Here is a 27587-nt window from a genome sequence, read left to right as displayed (position 1 = left end):
AACCCCTCACGTGGATGCAGATATATTGGGCTGTCTTAAACAGAGTTTATTCCCATAAATTTATGTAATAAAACTAAGTACAAAAACTGTGTGTATACAAGCTCCAATTGATTGTAAAGTTTTGGGTTTTTTTCGTTTCAGGTTCCCCTGATTCACACCATCTGATTCCAAGTTCTGCTATGACTCTCAAGCATGCACCATGCTATTCACAGCCATCAGGAATTTTACAGAAACTGGAGTTCACCCAAATGGTCTCATTCAAGTTTCTTCTTTTAGGGTATTAGGTAGTTTTGAAAAGATGTTTTATATATTATTACATCCCAAATGGAAATCTCTCTACATTCCAAATATTGTTTATTTATCTTTTAATTCACTACTTTGCCAACAAGACATTTTTTAAAACACTGCAATACCTATTGTTTATGTAGAATTCTTTGTATATAAACTTCATATATTTGTATTATTGTTATTATTTAAAGACTGAAGACATTTCCTCCTCTTTCCCCTCACTTTTAGTTTTGTCTTTTTATATGCTACAAACATTGGAAGTATTTGTTTAGTTTTTGTAAGCAGCACACAGCAAGCATGGCATTGTTCGTTATTTCTATATATGTGCATTAGCATCAGCTAACAAAAATCTTGGATGAGTTTATAAGAGTTAATCTATATTCCCTTTGATAGCAGGCTGTTTCTTCAAAATGCAAACATTTTAGGGTTATATATAAAAGTGGCTATTGCATTTTTGTTTATCTTTAAAACACCTTAGTGAGAGTATGGAATTTTAGAATGCATTTGAGACCTGAAGATCATTCATTGTATCCAGATAACAACATGGTCAAATTTTAAACCTAACCCACTTGAACTGTACAAACCTAGAACATGTAGGAAATACAAATTTAGACAATCAAAGAAAATGTTTTTAGCAGATAACCATTTCCTGTTAAAGGCATAGTTAATATTTCTAATTAAAATGTAATAGTTTAATCCTGCACTTCCTACATGGTTAAAACTCACATTTTCTTTTTTTTTTTTTTTTAAATTAATTAATTATTATCATCATCATCTTTCATGTGACCTTTGGCCTTCTAGGGACTGCAACATTGGGCCCAATGTTTCCTCTTCTTAAAGAAACAAGAGTGTTCAACTGTCTAGTCTTGTAGTTTCCATTAATGTTTTCACACAAGTCTTAACAAGTTACATGCACAAAATACACAAAACACTGCTTTGGAAGCAGAGAAGCCGTGCATTCAAAATGTATGCATAAAAATCAAGTACGTGCATAGAGATTTCCATTTTCATTACTATTAGGCATGAACTTGTAGGTTTGGCTCCACAACAAGAATATTAAAAACCAGCATTTGCATTCTTTTGTTTAATTCAAGGTCAACAGTCTTTTGTTTTTAGCAATATGCAGCATGAAATATTTTTGTGAATAATGTACAAAGTATCCTCCTTCAGCAAACTGGAGCACATTTATTGTTTAATTGTATTACAGTGGTGCTTAGCGAGCCCACCTGAGATTGGGACCTCACTGTGCTATGCGCTCTCCCTGTAGTGAGAGAGTCCCTGCTCTGAAGACTATCATCTAAATAGACATGACCGACAAAGGTTAGAGACAGGGAACAGAGACAGAAATTAAGTGACTTGCCTGAGATAAGTAGTTCAATGGCAGACCTGAGGACAGAACCTAAAAGTCTCTTGATTCTCAGTAAAGTACCCTTTCCACTAGGTCATGCAGCCTGTCTCCCCCCCAATCACAGCCCAAGAGCCTGTGGCCACAAGAAAAGGCTTTGGTGGCCGCATTTGAGAAACACTGGACTAAAACCAAGACAGTGCAACATTCAGGCTTTATTCCTCCTTCAGTACGTACTGTGCTCTCTCATCTAGCACTTCCTGAAAGCAGAGTTCTCATTCCTATATATAATTACAGTATGGCTCTCCTTTTTTGGGTAGCTATCTATCGTAACAGAGGTATACATTTAAGACTACATACTCCCCTCAATCTCCCATTGATTTTAACAATCAGTTTGCAGAAAGATCAAAGGTAGAATATGGCCTTTATTTCGTAATTAAACTTTTAGTTATCATTGTGTATTATTTCCTCACAAACTTATCACATTCAGCATCACTCACTGGAAAAAACAGGCTCACTGTTAGGATCATCACACTATCAGGCCTTTGTGTCTCTTCTTTTCACAGTTTCCCTCCCCCTCCCCTACCTTTTTCTCTCTCCTCCTTTAATCCCTCTGCATTTTCTTCCCTAAAGCAACTCACAGCTCCCCCTCTCTGTGAGCATCACTACCCTCCACTTCCTCATCGCATCTGATAAAATGATGAGCAATAATACAGTGCTGACATTTAAAGTGAAACATGCCGGATGTTTCATTAGACTGTCAGGAGATCCAGAAATAGAACACCTGCATAAGTGGGTCAAGGCAAAGGACCAAAAGTCCACGATAGAGGAGAAAGAAATCCAGAGGGAGAATGCCTTTGAAAAAATTCTGTGGGTGGTTGAAAAACAGAAGCATGCTGGTCTACAGAATTTGTTAGGGGCCACAAGTACAAACGTGCAGGCTTTGGTATATGTGGGAGAAAAAAAAATTGATTTCAGTAAGGAGCACGCTTGATTCTGAAGTGTATGCTTGGACTAGAGTCTGCTCTCTAAGGAACAGAAAGTCCTTACGCCTGCTATGTTCTGGTAAAAGTCCAGTTTTACTGAACATGACTGAAGCAGCAAAAAGGTGGGATGTTACAAAGAGGAGATAGCTCTCCTCTTTGTTATTATGTTATAATATAATAACATTATAGTTATTATGATGTTTGATGTGATGTTATTTGTTAAGGCCAAAAAGGAGTTCTCCTCGTGATTAAGAATATTCTGTACAGCTTTCCCAAGAAATGGGCAAGACTATATGGGGCAGGTATGTTACAGGGTGTGCTGCCCCATTAGTGGGAGCTGTGCCTAATTACCTGACTCTCAGGCGATGGGTTTGAGCTTGGATTGATGGTAGGGTCAGGTGACTGGACATTGCATAAGGGTAGCTGAGGTTGGCTATCTATAAGTGGGAGTCTTCTCCCCCAAAGAGAGGAAAATCATGGGATGGCTCTCTGGAGAGGGCCTGATGTCCTGATAAAAGGGTAAAGAGGAGGGAGAAAAAAGTAAGCCCCACCTGCAGGAGATCCAGAAAAGAGCCAGGGTCAGAGAGGATGAGGTGTGGCATTGACTTTACTTAGCAGCCAGAGAAAAAGGCTTTGCTGGAGCTGTGTGCAGAGAGGGGGAAGAGCAAAACCCTGAAGTGGGAATTAGGAGCTCAGGAGAGGCATAATGGACTGGTGAGCCTGGAGAAGAAGGCAAGGCGATTGTGTCTTTGAGTTCAACTGTTCGTTTATGTTAACGAACCGGACTCCAAAAAGGGAGAGTAATTCGAAAGCATAAGAGTTGGGGAGTTTTCTTTTCTTGGGGAAAAAAGGAAGGAAGGAAACTGAGGCAGCAGTAGGATCTCACTGGATAAGGTAAGACCCTATTTTAGGGGATGGGGAAGAACAAGCGGATTGTCTCTCATGCTGCTGCCACCCCTCTTCCTCCCTGCATCTGACGCCCTCATGAAGCCCTCGCGGCATCCAGCAGCCATTCTGCTGTGGTTGCTGGCCTGCCCTAGAAGGGAGATATAGTCAAAAAAATTGTTCCTAAGATACTGTGGGTCTGATCAATCACTACCTCTTGGTAGTGGGAAGGATTTTTCCCTTGGGGGCAAGAATGACCAGGCATCTGGGATGGGGAGGGGAATTCACATTCATCATAGCATCCCATTCCTGGAGGTGCAGTTTTGAGTTAATAAGAGTAAGAACAGGAAGTTACAGCTGTATGTATGTAAGTGGATTGTAATGATAAGTGCAAGGTATATGGGGCGAGTTGAACAGGTAGTTCCTCTACATAATAGACAGTCACACCCGCAAAGGGTAGTTTGCTTACAGATGGTCCTAGCACATCACTTAACTCTCATTAGAGGCTCCAAGTAGCTGCATGTGTACCACAGGGCCAGACCGCAGGACTTGGCCTCAGCTGGCATGCAGAATCTAGTGAGGATAGCTAGTGGCAGCAACCACAAGTGAAGGGTACATCTGGCTCTCCAAGTGCATGCCAAGGATTCCTGGTCAAATTCTTGGCAAACATCAGAGCATAGAAACTGAATGAAGAATGGAAAAAACTTCATTTTATCCCATCGACAATGCTGGGCTGATGGACAGGAATCAAAGAAAAAGAATGATCAGTACATCACTTCCACAAATATCTTTAGAGACTAACCAATTTATCTGAGCATGAGCTTTCGTGAGCTACAGCTCACTTCATCGGATGCAACTTCATCACATCATCATGTGCATCATTCATGCATCCGATGAAGTGAGCTGTAGCTCACGAAAGCTCATGCTCAAATAAATTGGTTAGTCTCTAAGGTGCCACAAGTACTCCTTTTCTTTTTGCGAATACAGACTAACACGGCTGTTACTCTGAAACAAATATCTTTATTTAGGTTAAGTTGTTGTCTTTTTGGGGGGGGGGGGGCTAAGAGAAGTAAAGTCCTGCCTCCGTGTTTTGGAGTGGCACACCTCGCAACCTTTCAAATGGCTAAAGCGGGACGCAGCACCATTCAGGTTTGGCCTGTCTGTCCCTGAGTAGACAGAGGCAGCGGGGCCAAATGTGAGTGAAGCTACGGCCTTGTGTGGCAGTCACAACACCACTCAGCTTGGGAAAACTCTCAAATAGGTGAGTCTAGAGCAAACCGCCTCTTTGAACTCCCCTTCTCTGGATGACCCTGAATGAAAGAAATGTTCTGCTTCAACCAGCAGAGGGCTTTGGAGGTCAAAGCAGGACAGTCAAACCTGGGACTGCTGGGAAGCCTGGAGTTGTTACTTGCAGTGTTCCCAAAAAATCCTTTGATTTTTATAAGCTGGTGTTACAATTAGTGGTAGCAGCTTCAAGCTGGCAAAAACACGTTTGCCTAAAGTTTCTTCTCAGTGGTCATGCAGATGAAACTGGAATCTGTGAGTATTTGATAGACTTTGAGCTGCTGCTCTCTGTGAATGAGTGGACTGATGAGAAAGCACCACAGAACATAGCAGTGTTTTTGAATGATGATGCCAAAGCTTTTTACCAGAAGCTTCCCAGTGTGAATCATGGATCTTACAGACAATTACACAAATACTTATGACTTCTAGGAGAGATCTGTTTTTGAAATACTGGAGGGAATGACAAGATTGGAGTAAGAGGAAGGGGAACCCCTGCATACTTTATTTGCATTGAGGAGCCTGTTTAATAGGCTTTCCCTGCCCCCTCACAGTCTGAGAGATAGCTTGAGTAAAGCAGAACCATCCGCAGTGAATCTGGAACTGGCAAAGCAGAGAGGGACCTATGTCCAGTGACAGAACATGAGAGAATCCTGTGTGAAAAGTCAGTTTATAAACAGAGGAACTTCATAACCCGTTGGTGAAGGAAGATAACATACTGGATAAATGTATGGACCAGATTATGTGCAGAGTTACAAATGTGGAAGCAGAAGCTGGGATCTCCTTAAAGGTATCAGCTATTAATTCTCAGACCCAGGGTGATTCCTTTATAACAAATGCTATGCTTCGAGAAATGCTTGCTAGTGAAGTTGCTAAAAACTTAGAGTCCTAGTGCAAGATATTTGCAGAAGTTCCATGAGTCAAATAAGAGCAACAGTCTCCCAAGTAGTTCGCATATGACATTTGCGGGTAATGAGGAGGCAAAGCTCATGGGAGACAGAATTGCCCAAGCAGAGGGAAGCCACATCAGGGAAACCAGAAGTTGCTGACAGAAGCATCCATAGAAGACAATGGAAGGAAGTAATTAAAACAGCTATTCTTACAGTATGCTGGCGTGTTCTCCAAGAATAATGGGAGGCTTGGGAGATATGATCAGATTAAGGAAGGGACTGTTCCTGTGAGGCAAATCCTAAAGAATGCTAAATTGCATGCTGGAGGATGTCCTGCTTGGACCATCTATATCACCTTGAGATCCCCAATTATAATCATGAAAAAGCCCAATGGAGACTTAAGAATATGTATTGAATACAAGAGACATAACTAAAGAGTTCAAGATCGCTACCCACTTCTCCACATAGCAGACACTGTGAGTACTGGAATGTCTGGTTATTGTGGAGGCCATTTGGGCCAATCATCCATATTTACTAGGTTCAGAATTCATATAGTACACCATAAACATGGAAAGAAATATATGGCTGTGGATGCTCAAAGCTGGATGAGGACAGTGAGAACAGACTCAGACTGATTGTGTGATGACATCTGGCAAGAACAGTCTAAGGACCCTGAGTTATTCTGGTGTGCTAAAAGATCTACCCCCAAATGAGATGCAGACTGGAGAGGTTCAAAGCAATTCAGGAACAATTATCCATTGATCCAGCTACCTACTTGCTGGTGTATGATTTTCCAGGTCTGTCAGGGTTGTCTTGTCAGCAAGCTTGCAGAGAGCAGTACTGGAGTGTCTTCACGACATCAAAGCAGCAGGCTGCCTGGGGTGTGAAAAGACTCTGAACCAGGTATTCGACAGATTTTTTTTTTTTTTTGGCTGCAGATGTTAAGGATTTGGTACTTTCCTGGCTTACCTGTGACAGGCAAGCATCGGCAAGGAGAGGCAGAATTCCTTTTAGGGGATATGCCCCAATCTAGTAAGCCCTGGGAGTTCATAATGATGGTCTTAGAAGGACTACAACCAGAAACACCAGTTGAAATCGATATTTGCTGATAGCGTATGACACCATGTAAAAGTATGTGGTGGCAGAGCCACTAAAAGATAAAAGGCCTGAGGCAGTCACAACTGCATTAATAAAACACATAATGTTTCAGATTGCCTGCTGTCCCCACCCCAACCCGTCAGCTGCCTTTCAATGATCAGGGAAGGAATTTCAATCACTGTTATTACATGAGGTTTGCTGACAACTCCAGATAACATACCTAAAGTGAGGTCTGGTGTTGCCTGCCCTGCAGGTAATGGAAGAATGGAGAGAGTAAACAGCACCATTGGTTCCATGCTCATACTCTTACTGAAGACCAATGAGATTAGGATATACAGACACTTCTTGTCTTTGCATACACCACCAGCTGACACTCAGCTATTCACCACTCTCTCTCTCAGATTATTTTTGGACTCGCAAAACCATGCTTGCATATGACTTGATGTTTAGCAAGAAACAGCAAGGCCTCCTGCACCTACACAGGCAGAGTCTTATACCAGTGACTTGAGCACACAGCATTTCAGAAGGTGGAGGAATGGATAAGCCAGAAGGAAGGTGCCAGGAAAAAGTTCCCATATGCCCATCCAGGAAGAAAAAACATGTGACTATGCACCAGGAAAAATCAGCCAGGAAAAAACCCCCTCAAATGTCCTCCTTTTCAGGACAATCTTACACAATACTTAAGAAAATAAACAGTTTATCCTTGCTGATACACAATGTGAGAGCTTACCCCTTTGTAGTACACGGAGAATTGAGGCAGAATTTATTGAAAGAAAGGGGAGGGCAAACACTGAGGTTATTCAACAACCTCAGAGGAGGATTTAGAAATTCACCAGCAGATTTCTATAACTTGTAATGGGAAACTGGTTGTGGAGGAGTAGGTCCTCACGACTTCACCACATTGCAGTTTTCAAAGGACTATCTACACCCACCAGATATGCCTAACCTGGAGAACATGAACCCTATACTTGCTGATAATCTCTAGATTAATTTACAAGTGGCATCTCCATGACTGAATACAGGACTCAAGGAGGCAGCCTAACAGGGAAACCTGTCAGGATGGCAGACTACCTGGATTCCTAGGAGTTACAATGATGATAAAATTTTAGTTGTTGTTTTCAAACTCCTATTCAACCAAAAGAGGGAAAGTTGTCATGATCAGTGCAGACAGCACCTTCACCAACAGATGGTGCTGAATCTTTATTTTATTGTGGTTATTTGTTCTGATTATGTTAACCTGGTTTGAGGGACCTAGAAGGAAGTTAAATACTGCCTGTGTGTGCTGATGTTCTTACTTGCAATATTCCAATAAATCCTTCAATTTCTATAAGCGAGTATTACAGGAGTTTGTAATTTTGTCACAATTTATGGCTAGAGCCTCAAAAGGGCCAGTTTGCAGGAATTAGAGAGACCTGGGAGGTGACTGATGGACCCTAATAGCCTACAGGAAGAAGGGGAGACCTTAAGTCTTCATATTCTCAAATATCCTTCAAGTGTACCTTTTATTCCTTCTTGTGGGGAAGGGTGAGAATATTTGGAAGTGGACTGCATCCTGGACGTTAAGCTGAAGGGGGCCAACCCTGAATATTGGTTATTCGGAAGGCTCTACCAAATTCATGGCCATAAAAAACATGTCATGGACCGTGAAATCTGGCCTTTTGTGTGCTTTTTTCTATACAGATTTCACAGGGGAGACCAGTGTTTCTCAAACTGGGGGTCCTGACTCAAAAGGGAGTTGCAGGAAGGTCGCAAGGTTATTTTAGGTTAGTAGTATTGCCGTCCTTACTTCTGCACTGCTTTCAGAGCTGGGTGGCTGGAGAGCGGCAGCTGTTGGCCAGGAGCGACAGCTCTGAAAGCGGCACCCCGCCAGCAGCAGCACAGATATAAGGATGGCCTGGTATGGTATTGCCACCCTTACTTCTGCGCTGCCTTTAGAACTGGGCGGCCGGAGAGTGGCAGCTGCTGACTGAGGACCCAAGCTCTCCAGGCAGCAGCGCAGAAGTAAGGGTGGCAATACCATACCATGCTATCCTTATTTCTTCACTACTGCTGGCAGCAGCTCTGGAATGACATACAAAGAGAGATCTGAGGTGTGTTCAAAAAACTCTGGAGACGATCAGATGAACAAAGTTGAGCTGGAAAATGTATCCTTATAACTTACTTTAAATGGGGGAGAGAAGGCAAGAGAGCGCACGCCTGCATATGGTGCACAAGGAAGGAGTGACATGCAAGAGTGGAAAAGCCAGGGAACATAATGTACTTCCACTTCATCCTACGTGCATTGTTTTTTCTGTAAGTAAATTGCAGTAGCGTTGTCTTGCCAACAAACAATTGAGGTACAAACACACCCTTGGAACATTAAACTTCAAATGAACTAATTTACAGCGTGCAAATCACTGACTAGTGTTACCATCAGAGAAAATCCTACTCCCACGGGAGGCAACAAGAGTTTTTCCAATGACTTCAACAGAAGCAAGATCAGACCCCCCTCCCAAATACCATTAGCAGGTACCTGATAATCTTTATATTAGGATTGCAGGACCGTTTCCATTCTAATCCATTCTTTACTCATATGCATAACGTTGTTAAACCACCCCTTTGGATCTGAAATTCTCTATGCTTAGTATCTGTTCCATTATTGAGCAAACTAATAATAATATCTAGCACTTGTATGGTTTCAGAGTAGCAGCCGTATTAGTCTGTATTCGAAAAAAGAAAAGGAGTACTTGTAGCATCTCTAAGGTGCCACAAGTACTCCTTTTCTTTTTAGCACTTGTACTGCACTCTTCATGAGTAGATCTCCAAATGCTTCACAATCTTTTTAATGTATTTATCCTCACAATACCTCTGTGAGGTACGGAAATATTATTATCCCCATTTTTACAGATAGGGAACTGGGGCACACAGATGGACTAAATGACTTGCCCAAAATCACACAGGAGCTGGGAAATTGAACAGGTCTCCCAAAGTCTAAGATAGTGCCCCAATCACTAAACCATCCTTTCTCTCAAAACAGTTCAAACATTTCTATGTGAAAAGAGAGTGAGGAAAAAAATGCACTTTCCCCCATAATAAAAAAAAAAAAATCTGACTTTTTGGAGCAGGGCTGTAAGTGGCTGAAGTTTGAAAATGGCACTTTGGCATGGAGACATTCCTTGCTGAGGGAAGGAATAAATGGCCTTCTGTGGAAGGGAACTGGTTTTGACTTGTATTTAAATAAATTTCAAAAGAGTCTTGCTTGACAATTTAGAAGTTTTAACAGCTTACACAGTGTGTGCGGGGGGGGGCCTGAAGCCTATCTGCTTCTCTCCCAATCCCTGAAAACAACTGTAGCTCTGAACCACAAACTGGCATTTAAATTAGATAGCAATGTGGACTCCCTACCCATGTTCAATCTTTCTGTGTAATGACACTCTGCAACTACGCTTCATTACATCATGGCAAATAAGAGAAACAACGATGACAACTCAGTGCCCAACTCCTGCCCCTCCACCTTATTCATCATCTTTGTACCCACATATGCACTTTAGACTAATGTAAAAACTAGAGGATACAGTATACACACACCCTCTAACCTGTACCATACTCTTCAAGATATTGATATTCTACCTGGATACCATTTATATGTTGATATAATGCTTTGGTACATTCAGAAGCTGGGGGGAAAAAAAGCCAAGTCTTATTTTTAAATCATTATACACATTAAAAAAAGATTACATAGATTTTTTTTTAAATTATATTGCTGTGGGCCAAGCTCCTTCAACACCAAAACAGTGTTCACAGACAAGTTACAAATCTATGAAATAGGGCATCTTAATAAATACATTGACTGTCATTTGAGAATGAGTGACAGTCACAGCATGCTACATTTTACGGTATTTATGTAGTTTTTGCCTTCCAGACAAAGAGTGAATATTCAGATCAGATATATTTAATGTTGGTAAATAAAAGTGACACACTTGCAAACCACATCCTATTATTACTGAGTACATCAACTCACCAGCCAGAGCCACTGTGAGGATTTCAGTGTGCGCTCCCACAGTTAATTGTAACCATCACCATGTATGAGCTGTACACAGATTGTCTCTCTTGGAGCACCATCTTACCCAGCCAGCTAGGCCTGAACTACTATCTGGCTGCACCCAGAATCTATGAGTCCTTATACTCCCTTCTCTGGTACTCAGACTGGTATTGTCAATTTGTGAGGAGTTTTATTCATGAGCATGTTCTCATCAGTCCAGCCTCAGGCATATTGAGATTCCATGAGGGGGTATTCTTTCCTTATATGTCCTTGCTGCCCACAGGAGTTAACAGGTCACTGTGCTGGCCTCAGGGGCATCTTTCTTTGTTGGAGGTAGATTTAGTCACAATATGGCACTAGAATCTCCCTGAGGAATCTGTTTCAGACGACTGATGTATAGGACAGATGCTTGAGCAGAGCTCACCCTATCCCTATCCCATTGTTCTCCCAGGGCTGCCCCTGACTGAGCAGGCAGCTTGGCACTCCTGGAGGGAACTTCTAAATGTGGTTCCTCACAAGCAGGTGTTACAGCTTAGTGTCCATATCTCATGCCTCCCTTTAATCAGTCAGATGGGACCTAAAACCCATCTTGAACAATATTAACATACAGGTGAGCTGGTCTATTTCCAGTTATGAATTTGTCAGTGCTCAGCTGATGCCTACAGCCTTGGCAAGATTTGAAACCTGGTTTACCAGTGTCAAGGATGCATTTCTTCATTGATATCTAAATAGTCTAGATAGCAGCTTTCTCTTGCTTGTTGTCCTTGGCCCGTTCTTAGTCCTGGTTGTGATAGATTGACTGACTGCCCCATCAAATATAGTGCCAATATCAAAGCCCAGTGCTTGGGGACCACTGAGAGACTAGTGCTATCCCCTCACAGATGGCCAGAAATGCCATCTGGTCCAGATTCATCCACCAATCCAAGGATGCTAGAACCTAAACAGATGCATGAACCTAAACAGATGCATGAACAAGCATGTCCAGAAGCTGTCTGTTTCGTCAACAGACAAACCTCAACCAGCTTTGTATGCATCTAAGATGAAGTCTGGCAGGCTGAATCACATATGTGTTGGATGCTGTGTGTCCCAACAGCCTCAAATTAGCCCTCACTGCTGTCTTGAGGTTGGTTTTTAGTCTTGTGCAGAGGTTCAAAATGGACCAGAACTTTTCTTGAAGCAGGTAGGTTGTTGCAGTCATAAAATCAAGAATGGTCCCAATGAACTTGATTTTTTGCATTGGTGACAAAATCTACTGCTCTGTTTTATTTTTAGAGCCAGCTGAGCAAATAGGGTTGAGTCTGGTGGATGTGGTCCATCACCTGTTGGTTGAACTGGCCCCAAACCAGAAGCAAGAGACACCACCCTGAATTTTATCTTCCTGATAAAAGTGCTTAACTTCCTTAAGCCCAAAATAGGTCTCCCTCTGGGTATGATGAAATATCAGGAGTAGAACTCCCTTCTCCTGTGCAGTAAAGGGACCTCCTCTCTAGCTCCAAGATTTAAAAGATACTGTACCTCCTGAAGCAGTATGGTCTTAGGAAAGAAGTTTCTGAACAAGGACAGTGAAGATGAGTAGGGTAGGGCAAGGACTAGAGTTGAATGCTGCAACCCAGTTTCACAGTGTCAAACTCACTGGACTATAGTTATGGAGACACTGAGGAAGTGGAACAGCTGGTTGCCAAAGAGGGGGCATGTGGCAGGGCAGGGGTAAAACCCCCTTTAAAGCCCTGCCAAAATGCTGGCTCCAGACGGCTCTCTGGTCAAAAGGCCAGGTAGAGAGACATGCCAGGGAGCCCAGCTGTAAGCCCTAATGAGGGCTAGTTCAGAGCAACAAGCTGGGCCGAGTGGGAACAGCTGGGCTAAAGACTGGGAGGGCTATAAAAGCCTTGGGAAAACTTCAGAGAGGGGGTGGCCTGGGAGGAGACAGGAGGGCTGTTTTTCTGTCTCCTTACCTACTGGAAGGAACCTCAAGGGCCAGAAGACCCTGGGAGGGGTCTGTGGTGTGATTGTTGTTGGGGGAATTGGGACTGCACAAGAACTCTGTAAATAAAGACACAAAGGTGAAACCACTGAAGAAGGTGGTGGGACTCTTTATTATACCAGCCTAAACAAAGCGTGCAGGCATAAAAGTGGGAGTGCCGGCACAGACCCGGTGACAGGGCACAAGATGGAAAGATCCTCAACGATTGCCACTCTGCTCTTGACAAACCCATCAAAACTGCTGCTTTGAAGTACAGAGACCTGGATGGCAAGAACCCACAGAGGGTATAGGTGAAAACATCTCTTCGGAAACTCAGCAGCTGGTGCCATATATGTGCATTTGAGGCCTATAATGACTTCTTCTTGGGGTTGGGGGACATCCTCGGGAACAAAGTGTTGCTCTGGAGTCTTCAAGTGAGTGTAATGTCTCATCCATTTTGTCTGTGAATAAGTTGCAGCCCTTAAATGGCAAGTCGTCCACCATGTTTTGTGCCTCCCTTGAGATGCCAGACACATGGTGGCAGAATAATTTACCACATAGTGATGACTGTTGCAATCAACCTGGAGCTGTATCCACCAAGTCAAGAGCTGCCATAAAGAAATGCCAACAACCAGGAGGCCCTCTATAACTAGGGAGTTAAACGCATTTCTCTAGTCCTGAGGAACCTTTTGTGAGAATTTTGCCCTGGAGTCCAAATTAATAAAGTCATATTTCAACAAGAGTGCCTGATAGTTCAAAATAAGCAAGGCCTCATGCTCCAATCCGGTGATTTCTGTACATTAATGCAGTACTTAGGCACCTCCCAAGAACAAAAGAAAACTTCCCCACTGATAAGCTGGAAAAAGGGACCATGAGCTTGAGGCATTGCAGAGTGCTCAAACTTGTAATCACAGGCAGTGAGAGATGGATCAGTGTGGCCCTTCCCTTTTTGCCCTCAATTCAAGGCACAAGGATGTGCAGAGCACATGCGCCACCCCAATAGGTACTGCTAGCTGAAGGTCTCTGACTCGCATACTCTGGGTTCATGAAACCCGGAAGTAGAATATATATTATGTGCACAATCATTTGAAAGAACACAAAATGACACAGCTTGCCCTTACTCTCTGTTCTTCCACCCTCTCCGCTCATTTCAATTATGTCAGTCCTGTTTCTCAGGGCTCCCTCTGTTTTTCAACAGAGTATTTTAATGTTGAAAAGCACAGAACTCTCTCCATCCCTCAAAAAAGAGTTGGACAAGCAGGGAAAGATATTTTAATATGTCATATGTAGGATGGGACACCAGCATTTCCAACTGTGGCTCCAGAGTGAGATCCAAAGCCTGGATGGGAGTAAATTAGGCCAGGAAAGAATCTGGAAAGAAACAAAGAATTGATGCCTGGGACCATATTTCTTGTCACATAATGTGCTTGACTGATCAAAGCTCACAATCTCTCCATTATTATGGTAGGATGTTTTCTTAAATGCAGAACACCTGAACACAGGGGGGCACTACCATATTAAAATTAACAAAGGTTCTCAGTGTCATCACTCCCTTCCCTGAAGCGGTCGAAGAAATGAAAACGAGAGACCAGCCAGTCTGCTGCCTTTGGGAATTTCAGTGCAAAATTAAAAACAGTGAATATTGAGTTTGCGTGTCTTGAAAGAAAAATGTTAATATTTTCAGAAACACAGAGTGACTCTTTTCTTATAGCTGACATGAGAAAAGTTGCTGTACCCAGCACGCTCTCAGCTGCTGCTATCTTTGTCAGTAATTTTATGACTTTCAATTCCAGGATCTGTTACATTCTCCCTGATCCCCAGTCCACAAACACAAAGCACTCAGGTCTCAGGTGTCTTTAATCTGTTAATTTTCTTTGTTTGTTTCATTAGCTCACCAGTTCCAGATCTCATTAACTTTCTCCTGTTACACACCTCCAGCCTCACCACAACCTCAGTATCTGCAGTCTCCCTGTGTGACAGCCTCCCTCCTGAGAGCCACTACAGATGTTACTCTAACGACTGTCACTAAATACACAACCCTGCTATTAGACATAACATTAATCTAAATGTGACATCGAGTAAAACAATTCACTGAGAAAAAGATTTACCCAGGGAAGCAAGGATTATGTTTAGAGCACAATCAAAACAGAAAAAGTCCTTATCTCCTGATAGGTCTTAGCAAGTGGCTTACACTTTCATTTAATGTCCTTAAGAATATTAATTCAGGATTTTAACATAGAAACTCGTACTGTAAATGACAGCTCAGTTTTATTTACAGTTGAAAGGCAAAGCGAGTTTGACCTTTTTTTAAAAAAATATTTTTTCACTCTTTAGAAATTCTTCACTGAGAGTAGAAAAACCATCCCAATCAGCCCGCCCAAAAACTGAATGAGAAGTGCAATCACCCCTAAACCCCAATACCTTCTTGCTCCCTGATAGGGACTGAAAGCATTGACAAGGCAGTACAAAGCACACTGAAGAAAGAGGGCATCTTCCTTTACTCTCTAGTAACCAGGTCTTGCCTTCACTGAGAGAGAGGCAATGAAAGGCCTCAGAAAACTCTGTATCTAGCCCATGGTGACTGGAAGAAAGATCACCACAATGTGGACCCTTTGATGGTGGGAAAAAGTCAGGTGGCCTCATGGCTCCAAGAAGAATTTATCATACCCCTGGACATTCTACCATCAGCAAACCTAAGATGCTAAGATTTTCGGGATCAAGGAGGCAAGTCAATATACTGAACAATCCAAAACAAGTTGCACGATCCCTTCACTCTCTGCTAGCTCAATTATTGCTAATCAGAAAGCTTCCTGTTCCCCAGCCATCTTAGGCCTTGATGCTACAAGGTGTTGAGTGCTCTGGCTTTGGTCCAGCAAACACTGAAGCACATGCTTAAATGTTAAGCATATAAGCAGTCCAATTGCAGTGATTAGTACCATGCAGCAAACCCATCTGTTTCAAAACAAAATGAGCACAGAAGGTAGTGGGGACAACATAACATCAATGTGTACTTTTACCTCATATACTTATCTATGTCTGTAATGAATGAGTTGCCCAATCTAGTAACTGGAATTTTCATTTAAAAAAAAGAAAAGTTTCTAGCCTTCATGCTCACAGAGAAAAGTTTGGAGATGTGCCCCAAGTGCATCCTCAAGGCTCAAAACACAGAAAGTAAATAAGAACCCAAAAAGTTTGTTATTTTTATTTTATAAGTCTCATTTTAAGCCATTCTGATGATTTTTGAATGTTCTCGGTTTGCAACACAGTGTTGGAGACCCAGTGATTAAGGTAGCTGTTCCTAGTGACTATTCCGAATGACCGAGCTGAGGTTCCCAGATCTGCATGTACATGGTTGTGTTTCCTCCCCTATGATCCTCAGACCGCAGGACTACATAAAGAGTAACAAGACTAATGTATATAGCATAGATAAGAACATATTCATCATGTAAATAAGTTACACCAAACTGAAGTTGTGACAGTTTCTCTCCATTAATGGAAACTGACTAGCTACATGGCCCGGAATCAACCATTGCTCAGCCAAGAGGCAATGCTACAGTAGCTTTTGCATGGTTTCCATGCCTTACTTTTGTTAACCAGGAGGTAGAATGATTACAATTTAAAAAAATCAACAATTTGAAATCCTATGATGGCCCAGATTCTGTAAACACTTAAGAATGTGCTTCATTTTATTCATAGGTAGACCCACTGACTTCAGTGAAATGATTCATGTCAGTAAAGTTACACACACCTTTAAGTGTTTGCACAGTAGATTCCTATATTTGTAATACTGGATCCCCTGATTTATATTATGAATTCTCTATTTTGGACTGCGCTGCTAAGCACTAACTTAGTCAGCCTCAAACAGATTTTCTTTTCACATTCCATGTGATAATAGCAAATAGATGATAATTTGAGAGTATGTGGAGGACAATATACATTTTCTTTTTTCTTTGTTTACATGCAACGTAAGCTATTCCATTTAACTTTTGTTAAAGAGGGACATATCAACAGCTACCACAGGAGAACCATTTGAAAAATTATTAAAATTTAACACATCAGTTTTGCAAAAGGCAAATGTTTAAGAAAATAGTTGTTCTTTTATGTAAAAGATGTTTACCTTTGCAAGTCCAGCACGATGAGCACCTTTTGATTCCATGTACGCTAAGTATTTGTTGAACTCCCTGAATTCATCCATTGAAGGCCTAAAAGTCATAATTTTGCAGCTTGGGTTTGGAGGACTGTCCGAGACTACAGCTGCCATTGTGGCTCAATATCAGTCCTGCTAAAAATTAAATAAGTTATTAATAAAGTATAATGTATATTGAAATGAAAAATCCTTCAATGAAAATCACTTCCAAAAATGTATCAATATATCTGCTCCTTCCTGGAATGAATACTTTTGAAATACTATCTCCCAGGCTGGTTACAAGAACATAATATAAAAGTAGGACTAGGTTGTTCAGCCATTACCCACCCTGGTGAACCCAATCATGAGTAACAGTTGCACAATCTAGCCCCTCATTGTTTGTCTTTATAACAATATACTTTCTAAACTTATCCCTCAATATTATAGCAGCAGCTGCTTGTGATGATTCATCTCTGGTACACTGTAACTTTCTCTGTCTTAGGTATTTACATGGCACCCCCATCACCACAGAGCCCAAGCACCTCACAATACTCTTGTTTGGCAGTGAAGTCTCATTATTCCCATTTTACACATGGGGAATTGAAACACAGAGAGATTAAGTGACGTGTCCGAGGTCACACCAGAAATTTATTGCACAGTCAAGAACTGAGCCCAGATTGCCTGACTCTAACCACTAGACTTTCCTTCCCCTCATTGTTTCTTTTAATAGGTTTACATATATATCAAAGACAGAGAGAAACAGGACAAGTCCTCTTCCCCTGCCCCCATATGTTTTGTCACTAAAAATAGGAATTAATTTATTTCATTTAATTAAAAGCAACAATATATTCTTGTCTCTCATACAAAGATATAATACTCATGAAATGAGTAGCCACTTATGTGGTTTTCACATATTTATGCTTCTGCAACAGAAACTAACACCAGTCCTGCTATTAGATTGGCTAGTACCCAGTACAGAGCACTTGTGGGATCAAAGGCATACTTTCTGGGTTTGCAACTGAGGCATGTTGCATACCTCATGGCAGAACGTAATAAAATAATTCAACCTTTGATTGACTTTCTAGAGAATTTGCATTGTAGAGCACAAAAAGGAACTGAACTGTTATTAGCAAGGTCAGTTCACTGTAGGTCATCATTCCTCTTTTGCCCTATGCAAAAGCATAGCCAGGAAAAAAAATTACACCATGTTATAATTCAAGATTGTCACCTTTTTGCTCTGTAAAATACTATTTTAAAGCATCATCATTCAATACCAGCCACATAATCCTAATTCTCGCTCAAAGTGTAACAATATATGTGATCACAGCTATGAAAGAGAAAGTTAAACCAGTTTACATATTAAAACATCTTAGCTCAATTTGTTAGCATTTTTAAACATGCTGTGCTAAATGTGTGGCTTCCATGAGCAGTAAATATCTGTTCTAATGCACTGGAATCTGTCATGAAAAAACAAATAATGAATATTGAAATTAATTGGAATTAAGGCAATTAAGAATCACCGTGATGGGACTGTGGGCAAGAACCCAAAAGCAGGCCACGAACTCTGCGGTTACCATGTTGCAACTTTAAGAGAATGGGGCAGAACCTCTAAGAGGAGGGCTCTTATTGGGTAGTCTTGGAGCCTTCAACAAGCTCGTAGGTTGGCTGGCTGGCTGGGGGCACAGAGCAGTTGGTATTGGCAAGCGAAGCACATGAAGGCCCTTCCCTGCTCTGCCCTCCACTTCAGCAAGATACTCGTAGTACTCTACAGTCACTCCTTGGATAATCCTCCCCACTCTTTCCAGTCTTGCTGCCACTGCCACAGTGGCTTCATGCCTGCTGCTTATTGCAAACCTCGGGGACATCTTTGCTTTTCCTTCCTTGCCTTCTCCATCGTCAGCTGTGGCATCCTCTCCTCTTCACCCCACAAATCTCTCTTTATGGCCACTGCTTGGGAAGGACTGTGGCACAGCAAATAGTGGTTGAGGATAGAGTGGGAACTTCTGAATCTTTAATCTCATCTGCTCCAGCAACCTCGTCTGTGCCCTTAGGCAAGTCCCTTAACCCAGGCCTCACTTTCTCTCTCTCTCTCTCTGTGTGAGCACACACCACTAGCTTGGCCACAGTATCCTGCCTTTGTTGGTTTAGTTTTGTGTGAACTGCTGCTCTGCAAATCTGCCTGTGAAAGATTCTTTTACGTCTCTCTCCCTCTCAATCCCCTATTAGCGTCCCTGCACTTAGTCTGCTTTTGTGCCTTTATTTTTCCCTTATATTCAATCTTTAGTTCTCCCAAACATGCATACATGTGACTCCTTCTCTTGGCACTTATCAGCTTGATATGTTTTCCTGACCCCACCTTCAATAAGTCCCTCTCCCCTCCATACTTTTTCTTTGTACCTAGGAAGTTGTTTGAGCTGAAACCTTGGCTTTAGTTGAGTGGATTTTTTTTTTAAACTGTTTCTCTGTTTAAGAATGCAAGGACTGCGGGAGAGGGTGGTTGACATAGTTCGGCCATTCACCTATTTTTACTGGTTTCATCCATATTCCTTTCCCTTTTCCTGGGAAACAGTTGTTAAGGTGTCGGATAGAGATGTTTGGCTTAGACCGGTGAATTGGACTATTCAGATTTCTGGATATTTTTTTATATAGTGGCTTTTTAATGGGGACAGGGGAAGGGTGGTGTGGATATGTGTATACACAGTTGGGGCATTCTGGGGAGAGAGGGAGTACACAATTGGGACAGTCAATAGTTTTCTTAATGGCAATTGAGGTACGCCTGATATACCTTGCATAAAGGATCCTTGGAGTCATTTCCACCAAGAGTGCCCCTTTCCTTTCATCTCCACTTCTTGATGCCTATCTGATCCTGCTACAATTACTGGTCCAGGGAATATGGAACTGGAACTGGATCCATGAGACCTGGGCATAGTGATACTTGCCTTTTGTGACATGCTTGAAGGTTATTGAATGGGGGACACTGTATGAAAGCCACGTGTCCACATGGTATGCACGTGTCCACAAGCAATGAACAACATTAAGAGGCCTCCATCCATTGCCACCGTCCTTAATCCATACCTGCTATTTCAGGCTAGGAGTGTGGCTCGGTGTTCCTGTTCTTCTCACCCACTACTGATTCAGCAAGAATGGCAAATCAAGTTTACACTTTTCATCCTTACAAGCCATTTCCTACAAGACAGGTTACATTAGAAAAGTAAATGTACAGCAGCACTAAAGATTCATTTGCCAAGAGGTTATACATCTGCTTCACGGATTGCAGATAACTAAGGCTACATTTTAGTCACAAGCATTTTTAGTAAAAGTCATGGACAGGTCATAGGCAGTAAACAAAAATTCATGGCTCGTGCCCTGTCCATGACTTGTACTATATACCCCTGACTAAATCTTGGAGGTGAAGGGGCAGCCCAGGGGTGCCACAGGTGCTTGGGGCAGGGGGGGAAGGTCCAGGGGGTGCCATGGGTGCTCAGGGGAGGGAGGGTGGCGGGACTGGCATGCTCCTTACTTGGCTCCTCGCAGCTTCCCAGAAGCAGCAACATGTGCCTCCATCAGCTCTAACTCCACCCGCTGCCCGCACCCCAAGCATCAGCTCCATAGCTCCCATTGGCCGGGAACCGCAGCCAATGGGAGCTGCGGAGGGCAGTGCCTGCGGGCAGAGGCAGCATGCAGAGCTAGGAGCTCAGGGAGAGACATGTCACCACTTCTGGGGAGCCCCCCAAGGTAAGCGCTGCCCAGAACCCTCACTTCCTCCCACACCCCAACCCTGAGCTCTCTCCCACACGCACCCAAAGCTGCTCAGGTGGCCCCCGGACTAGCCGCATCAGCCACTGCAGAAGTCACGGAGGTCCCAGAAAGTCACGGAATCCAAGACTTCCATGACAAACTCACAGCCTTATGGCTAAATAAAGAAGAACTCAGACGTCTTAACAAGATAATTACTTCATAACCATGATAGCCAAAAGGCATATTTCCTCAACAGCAACGGAAAGACCACATCCAACAGCTCTTATGGGTGAGCCTCTGGAGGTTGGGAATGTTCCATTGGTGCAATTCCTACCACATACACTCACACCTAAGCCAAAGGGCTTTGTGCTAGGACAACCTCCCCTTCATTTCATGTGCAGGTCTTAATTTGATTGACAGGACATGAGGGAGGACAAGAGGGAAGGAAGAATAGAGGAGAGGGTAACAAGTGAGAGAAAGAGTGTAGTGGCACTTAAGGGAGGAATATTTTCCCACTATTTTTAAAAAAGAGCATTTATGGTATTTTCCCCACCCTTAGTCTCACATGATTGCCTTACTTGACCTACAGTGCTGTTTCTATTTTATTAGTTTTCCCCGAACTGTGATGGCGATTGAGGCTGGAACCCCCGCTATATTTATGGATGTCCACTTACCTACATTTATCTAGGAGACAAGGTGGTTTCTTCCCTTATTTATTTAAGGGATTTAAGTGCAATTTTTTTTATTCCTGAAATGCTGTTTGATTTTTCTCCTATATTTATCTGAAAAACAGAGGATTTTTCTTTAAAGCTTTGTTTTTTCAGATGGACTTTTTACATTTAGGGCCTTTTCCCCTCAGATCCACACCCCGTCCCCTGCTTCTTCCTTTCTTCCAAGCCCTCTTTAATTGGGGCTTTAAGGTAGGGAAAAATAAAGAAGGGAGAAGAAAGATCTCATGCAATTTATAACTCCCCTTCCAGTAGAGCTACAAGGCTGGGTTATATGACCCCTGCCCTGTTCTGGACAATTTTGGGGAGGATAATTGGCAGTGATGTATAGTATGAACTCTGACAGCCAGGACTTAAGAAGTTAGTAAGGGCCTTTGTAGTAGGGTCATAACAGCAAAATTTCAACTGAAAATGAGTGTGTGTCAGCAATATTATCATCAGTCATGTGCATGTTCCTGCAGGTAATACTGCATGCCGGGCATTGAAGGACAGAGGGGGAGCCTATGATGCTGCTGAAGCATCTATGAATAGGAGTAACCCAAGAGGTTTGGCATTGGTGAATCAGGCTATGCTCCCAGCTACCTTGTGATACCACCAGGCTGCTTTCACCTGTTTTGTCTTGTAAGAAAGTTGCTAAATTCCACGACTTGTGACCCATTCATTGAAACATGTGAGCCAATGCACTAGGGAGCAGGTTCCACTCACTCTACAGACACCTCATACCCAGTGGCCATCTTCATTCAGTGCACAGGCTGCCAGATGCAGTAGCGTAGCCGGGGGGGGGAGCGGGGCAGCGGCCGCTCCCCCACCAAGCAGAAGTGGCGCCTTTTTAATTCTTTGGTGCCTTTTTAATTTGTACTCACCCAGCAGCGCTCCGGGTCTTCAGCGGTGGGTCAGGCGGCGCTCCGGGTTTTCAGCAGCACTTTGGCACCGGGTCCTTCACTCTCTCTGGTCTTCGGCGGCATTGAGGTGGAGGGGGTCCTTCAGTGCCACCGAAGACCAGAGAGAGTGAAGGACCCGATGCCGAAGTGCTGCTGAAGACCCAGAGCACAGCCTGACCCGCCGCCAAAGACCCGGAGCCCCGCCGGGTGAGTACTAGTGGGTGGTGCCTTTTTTTTTTTTTTTTTTTATCTCTGCTCCCCCTGTTTTCTCCAGCTGGCTACGCCACCAGCCAGATGCCCTGATCAGTAAAGGGGTTTCATGGTGTGCTGAACAATGGGAGATTTGGCTAGGTCTTGGAAACCCCCAGAGGAGCAGGAACCACACACTCACACTCACTATGCTGTATACCATTATGGCTTCCTTGCCTGAAGCTACCAGCATCAGGCAGGAGGCCCTGTTGTTCAGGATAGCCTTTAGGCATGCTCCTGGTAAGAAAGTTTGCAGTAGGCGCTGAGGGAGGCCAATTCTAGCACATTCCACAGAGAAGACTGGAGTAACGCAAAAGATATTGACATTCAAATCCCTTTCTATGAGCCTGAGTAGTTAGAACCAGACCTGAGCTGGGCCTGAGGTGCATGTCTAGGTTATTTGGCCTGTTCGATAGCTGTTTTGTCATCCTATTCCCTTTGGCAACCTTTGAGTAAAAGCTTTTTCTGTTCATACACAGGGACTTTTTCCCCCTCATTTAACATCAGCTAATCCCAGGTTCAGGAATTGGATAGATGGTGCTCTGTCTGCTTTAGAACATGTATCTGGTCAGATTTGGCTTCCTATTTGTCAGCCAGCAGAGCTGACCATGGTATCACTCCTCAATTTGTGCCCATTCTCAGTGCTTATCTTTGCTTGTAGCTTCAGGGACAAGACTGGCTCAACATGATCAGCAGATTCCTTTCCCCAGTTGGATCACTGGCCAGCCTGTAAGAATGAAAATTCCTAAAGAGTTTTCTCCTAGGAAATACCCAATATGGAAGAGTCATCCTGCGCTCTGCACATGAAGAGCTGCTGTGCAACTGGGTGCCTCTATTGAGAACACATGGGTCGAAGAGTCATGACGCTGGGAATAAATTTAAGACTTGTATTACTTTTGATTAAGCAACATATAAACATCTTTAATCCTGAATTTCCTCAATCCTTGGAAAAAATTATTCTCACCCTTATTTTCAGCATCCTAGTTTGCAAACAAATCAGTTACTGCAAACAAAAGTCAGAAGGGGAGGGGAGGGGGAAAGAAAATCAGGGCTTAATATGGGAGACCAAGGTCAGCCTTAAGTATGGTGTCATTACCAACAGCTCCATAAAACTGTGCAGCACCTTGGACTTGGTCCAATTCCAATTGAAGTCAACTGAAATTGGGATCAGGCCCATTGATACTTTAGAGAGGTGCTATGTAAAAAATAAATAAATACTACCTACATAGTATGAATTCCCTACACAGATATCATCTTAGTGCAAAAGATAACAGCAATCCCTGAAATAAATATAGATGTTAACAAGTGACACCAGAACAAAGTTTTATTGATTATCTGTCAATTGTTAAAAGCTATTAACAGACCTCTACCATTAGAGCTAAAGACTGCATCTCTTTCATGTCCTCTTCTACGACTGTAGTAAAGAGAAAATTGCTCCTAAAGTTCAGATGATACAAAAGTTGTGGGGGCTTTGTTCATTCATTTCCCTTGCTAGCTAGTTCATGCATTAATCTTTTTCATCTTTATTCAGTGTCTGTGGCTTGAGAACTGCTTCTCTCCCTTTCAGAAGTTGCTTCTAAGTTTATCTTCTGTAGGGGAAGGAAACCAATATTCAAGTCTCAGCTAGTGAGCAGACGTTAATCCGTTAATTGCAATCACTATGATAACTTATCAAGCAGTAATTATACATTTTTGAGAGTTTGGAAATATTTCAAGGAGCAGATTGAGACTAGAAAAATATATTTGGTTATGTCATACTATACTACATACAAAGAATCTAGTATTTTGATATGTTAAGAATGTGTTTACTAGTCCTTCACTGCCGGGATAGAAAAATTCTCAATAACTGGACTCTCTGCAAACTTATACTCTGCTTCTATTGTGATTTTATGTTAAGATATTTTCAGTTTACAGGTCATTCACATAGTTAGAACACACCTGTAGTCAGCAAATATTTCAAATTCTTTTATCTTTAAGCTTTGTCCTCATTCAGCATGCATGTGTACCATTGGGGAGGGAAAAAAGGTGATTTTCCTTTTTATGCTTATACTATCCTCTTCCTCTGCCTATACAGTTGGATTCATGGTAGTAAGGCAGCGTGGCTTTACAATTAGAAGACAACAAAAAGATACTACCAACCTAACTTTTAAAACCACTAAAATCTTTCTCTATAGAAAGACTGTTTTAGAATGTGGCATAAACAAGGCAACAAATGATTCAATGTAAGAGGTCTTAATTGCACTTTGAGATGGCTACTCATCACTCATGGGTAATGTACCTATCCTAAAAACTTACACTGATGTCTTTGTACCACTCAGCACGATCACGTGTTCTATGCATGTGCTGATGCATATTATAGCTAGAACAGTAGCAACAGGCTTTGTTACAGTTGTTTGCAGGCACAGCACTTCTTCCTCTATCCCCCCAGATGGTGTCTTGGTGGATATACTGCAGATGGGATTTCACTCTCCGCAATCTTTGCTATCCAAGCAAAATAGCATGTACATACAATTATATCCAAAACCAATCCACAACACATTAAAAGCATAGTAAGATTTCAAAGTCAAGGACTCAAAAGTTAAGCCCCAAATGAGCACTGCCTTCTAGACGTTCCTAGGGCTGCCTTGAAGAATTAACTTTTAGTTTGCTGGTATCTTCCTACTTTACTGGCCAAACAGATACAGTGAAAAGATGGACACAGGAATCTAAGACCAGAACGTTAATGCCCAATTTACTCAATGAGGGGAAAATTTACTAAAAAGTCAGCACCAGAATTTGTCCTCAGAATCAGTATCTTAACTCAGAATCGGAGAGAGACAGACAGAGAGACACACACACAGAGCAAAATCAATCACTTCACATAAAATAAAAATCTCTGTATTGCAGGGCAAGAGAAAGAATGCTATAGAAAAAAAAAAGGGTAATTTGTTACCTGTGAATTAGTGTCTTCAATTCCTTCTTTTACTTCCTCCTACCAACAAGTGTACACAAAAATAATTAGATATAGACAGAGAGAGAGAGAGAGATTAAAATCAGTTATATAGTACCAGACATTTACAAAGTGCCTCAAATGATATAACATACAAAAAGTTTCCAATCCACTGGCCTGATCCTGCAAGCACTTAAGCATGGAGTTATTTTACTCATACGAGCATTTCATTTAATCTCCAGAGTTTTCGGGATCAACTCTTCCATAAAATTAAAACAATGACGAGGTGAAAGATGAGACTGTGGCTCATGAAAGGGAGGCTGTGGAGGTAATGGATAAAGACAAGAGGAAGAGAGATTCTTGGAGAAGTGGATTTTCAGATGGTGGAATCCAAGAGAAATTCAGAAAAACACAAAATTTCTTTGACCATCAGTACACATTGTTGCAATCCCAACAGGAAAAATTTAATTGCCAGCAAAAAGGTTGCTTCCACCCAATGAAGATTGGAAACAAGTCAGTAGCGGCATTGTAAATCCTTAATATATAAGGAGCAACAGCCCCACCATTCTGACTTCTGATCTCCCGCTTCTAGTAGTAACAATAGGAGAAAATAAGCTCATTTGTCAGAGCTGTTGTAGAAGGTGGCCGAAGGAAAAAAGAAATTATATTTGGTGTCAATTATTAACCGATAGATAGATAGATAGATGATAAAAACCCACATTCTAGTGCAGATAACTGAATTTAAAAAGCTACATACAACTATGCTAAATGACATGCACATATGGCCTGATGTGTGTTCATGCCCACCATTGCAATATATACATAATGGTGGATATTTGCTATGTATAAGCCCGTACTGGCAGGAAAGTATCACTGGAAAGAGGTCATATGGATATTTGATCTCTGTGTATGTATTTGATTTTCAAGCCTTCACCTTCAGACAATTTAAAAAAAGTACACTGGTCTCCTTAACATGGCTTACAGATTACCTCTACAGAATACAGATCCACTCTACTCTATTCCCCCAAGCCCAAAGGAAAATTAATATTCCCTCCTTACTCATCATTCTATACTTTCTCAAAACAGTCTGAAATCTATTGTAAATGCATATGTTACCTAAGAGTACATATGCTACCTAACTGTACTACATACAGAGAGATCCTATGAACAGCTCTGGAAATTAAAATGGTGTGGCTTCATTCCAGGCAAATTATGAGACATCATATAATAACTAGGACTGTCAAGTGATTATTTTTTTAATTGCAATTAATCACACAGTTAAACAATAACAGAATACCATTTATTTAAATATTTGGGTGTTTTCTTCATTTTCAAATATATTGATTTCAATTACAACACAGAATACAAAGTGTACAGTGCTCACCTTATATATATTTTTGATTACAAGTATTTGCACTGTAAAAAAAACAAAAAATAGTATTTTTCAATTCACCTAACACAAGTACTGTAGTGCAATCTCTATCACAAAAGTTGAGCCTACAAATGAAGAATTATGTACAAAAAACCTGCATTCAAAAATAAAACATTCTAAAATTTTAGAGCCTGCAAATCAACTCAGTCCTACTTCTTGTTCAGCCAATCCCTCCGATAAACAAATTTGCATACATTTGTAGGAGATAATGCTGCCCGCTTCTAGTTTACAATGTCACCAAAGTGAGAACTGGCGTTTTCATGGCACTGTTCTAGCTAGCATCTCAAGATATTTACTCGCCAGATTTGCTAAAGATTCTTATGTCCCCTCATGCTTCAACCACCACTGTAGGGGACATGCATCCATGCTGATGATGGGTTCTACTCAATAACAATCCAAAGCAGTGCAGACCAATGCATGTTCATTTTCATTATCTGAGTCAGACAGCACCAGCAGAAGGTTCATTTTCTTTTTTGGTGGTTCGGGTTCTGTAGTTTTGGCTGCGGAGTATTGTTCTTTTAAAGACTTCTGCTCCATACCTCGTCCCTCTCAAATTTTGGAATGTACTTCAGATTCTTAAACCTTGGGTCAAGTGCTGTAGCCATTTTTAGAAATCTCACATTGGTATCTTTTGTGTTTTGTCAAACCTGCAGTGAAAGTGTTCTTAGAATGAACCACATGTGTTGAGTCATCATCCAAGACCGCTATAACATGAAATATATGGCAGAATGCAGGTAAAACAGAGCATAC

General features: G+C 41.9%; 1 protein-coding gene across 11 annotated transcripts in view; it reads right to left on the bottom strand.

The window, feature by feature from the left end:
* Positions 1 to 27587, bottom strand: part of KDM4C (lysine demethylase 4C) — a 447252-nt gene that overhangs the window by 392527 nt on the left and 27138 nt on the right. For 7 of the 11 annotated variants that reach the window (XR_013346208.1, XM_077817665.1, XM_077817667.1 and 4 more), the window contains exons 2-3: positions 25409 to 25447; positions 16872 to 17036 (exon numbers count right to left, since the gene is read on the bottom strand). Coding sequence is in view for 10 of the 11 variants with exons in the window: in XM_077817665.1 (XP_077673791.1) it covers positions 16872 to 17015 (144 nt within the window). In the remaining variant the exon portion in view is untranslated. Of the gene's footprint in view, positions 1 to 16871; positions 17037 to 19955; positions 20067 to 25408; positions 25448 to 27587 lie in introns of all 11 variants that reach the window. The other 4 variants (XM_077817658.1, XM_077817659.1, XM_077817660.1 and 1 more) reach the window with 4 other exon arrangements.

This window comes from Eretmochelys imbricata, chromosome 5, assembly GCF_965152235.1.
Source record: "Eretmochelys imbricata isolate rEreImb1 chromosome 5, rEreImb1.hap1, whole genome shotgun sequence".
Lineage (NCBI taxonomy): Eukaryota > Metazoa > Chordata > Testudines > Cheloniidae > Eretmochelys > Eretmochelys imbricata.
Note: the sequence above shows the minus strand (reverse complement) of the source record. Positions and strands in the feature narration are given on the sequence as shown.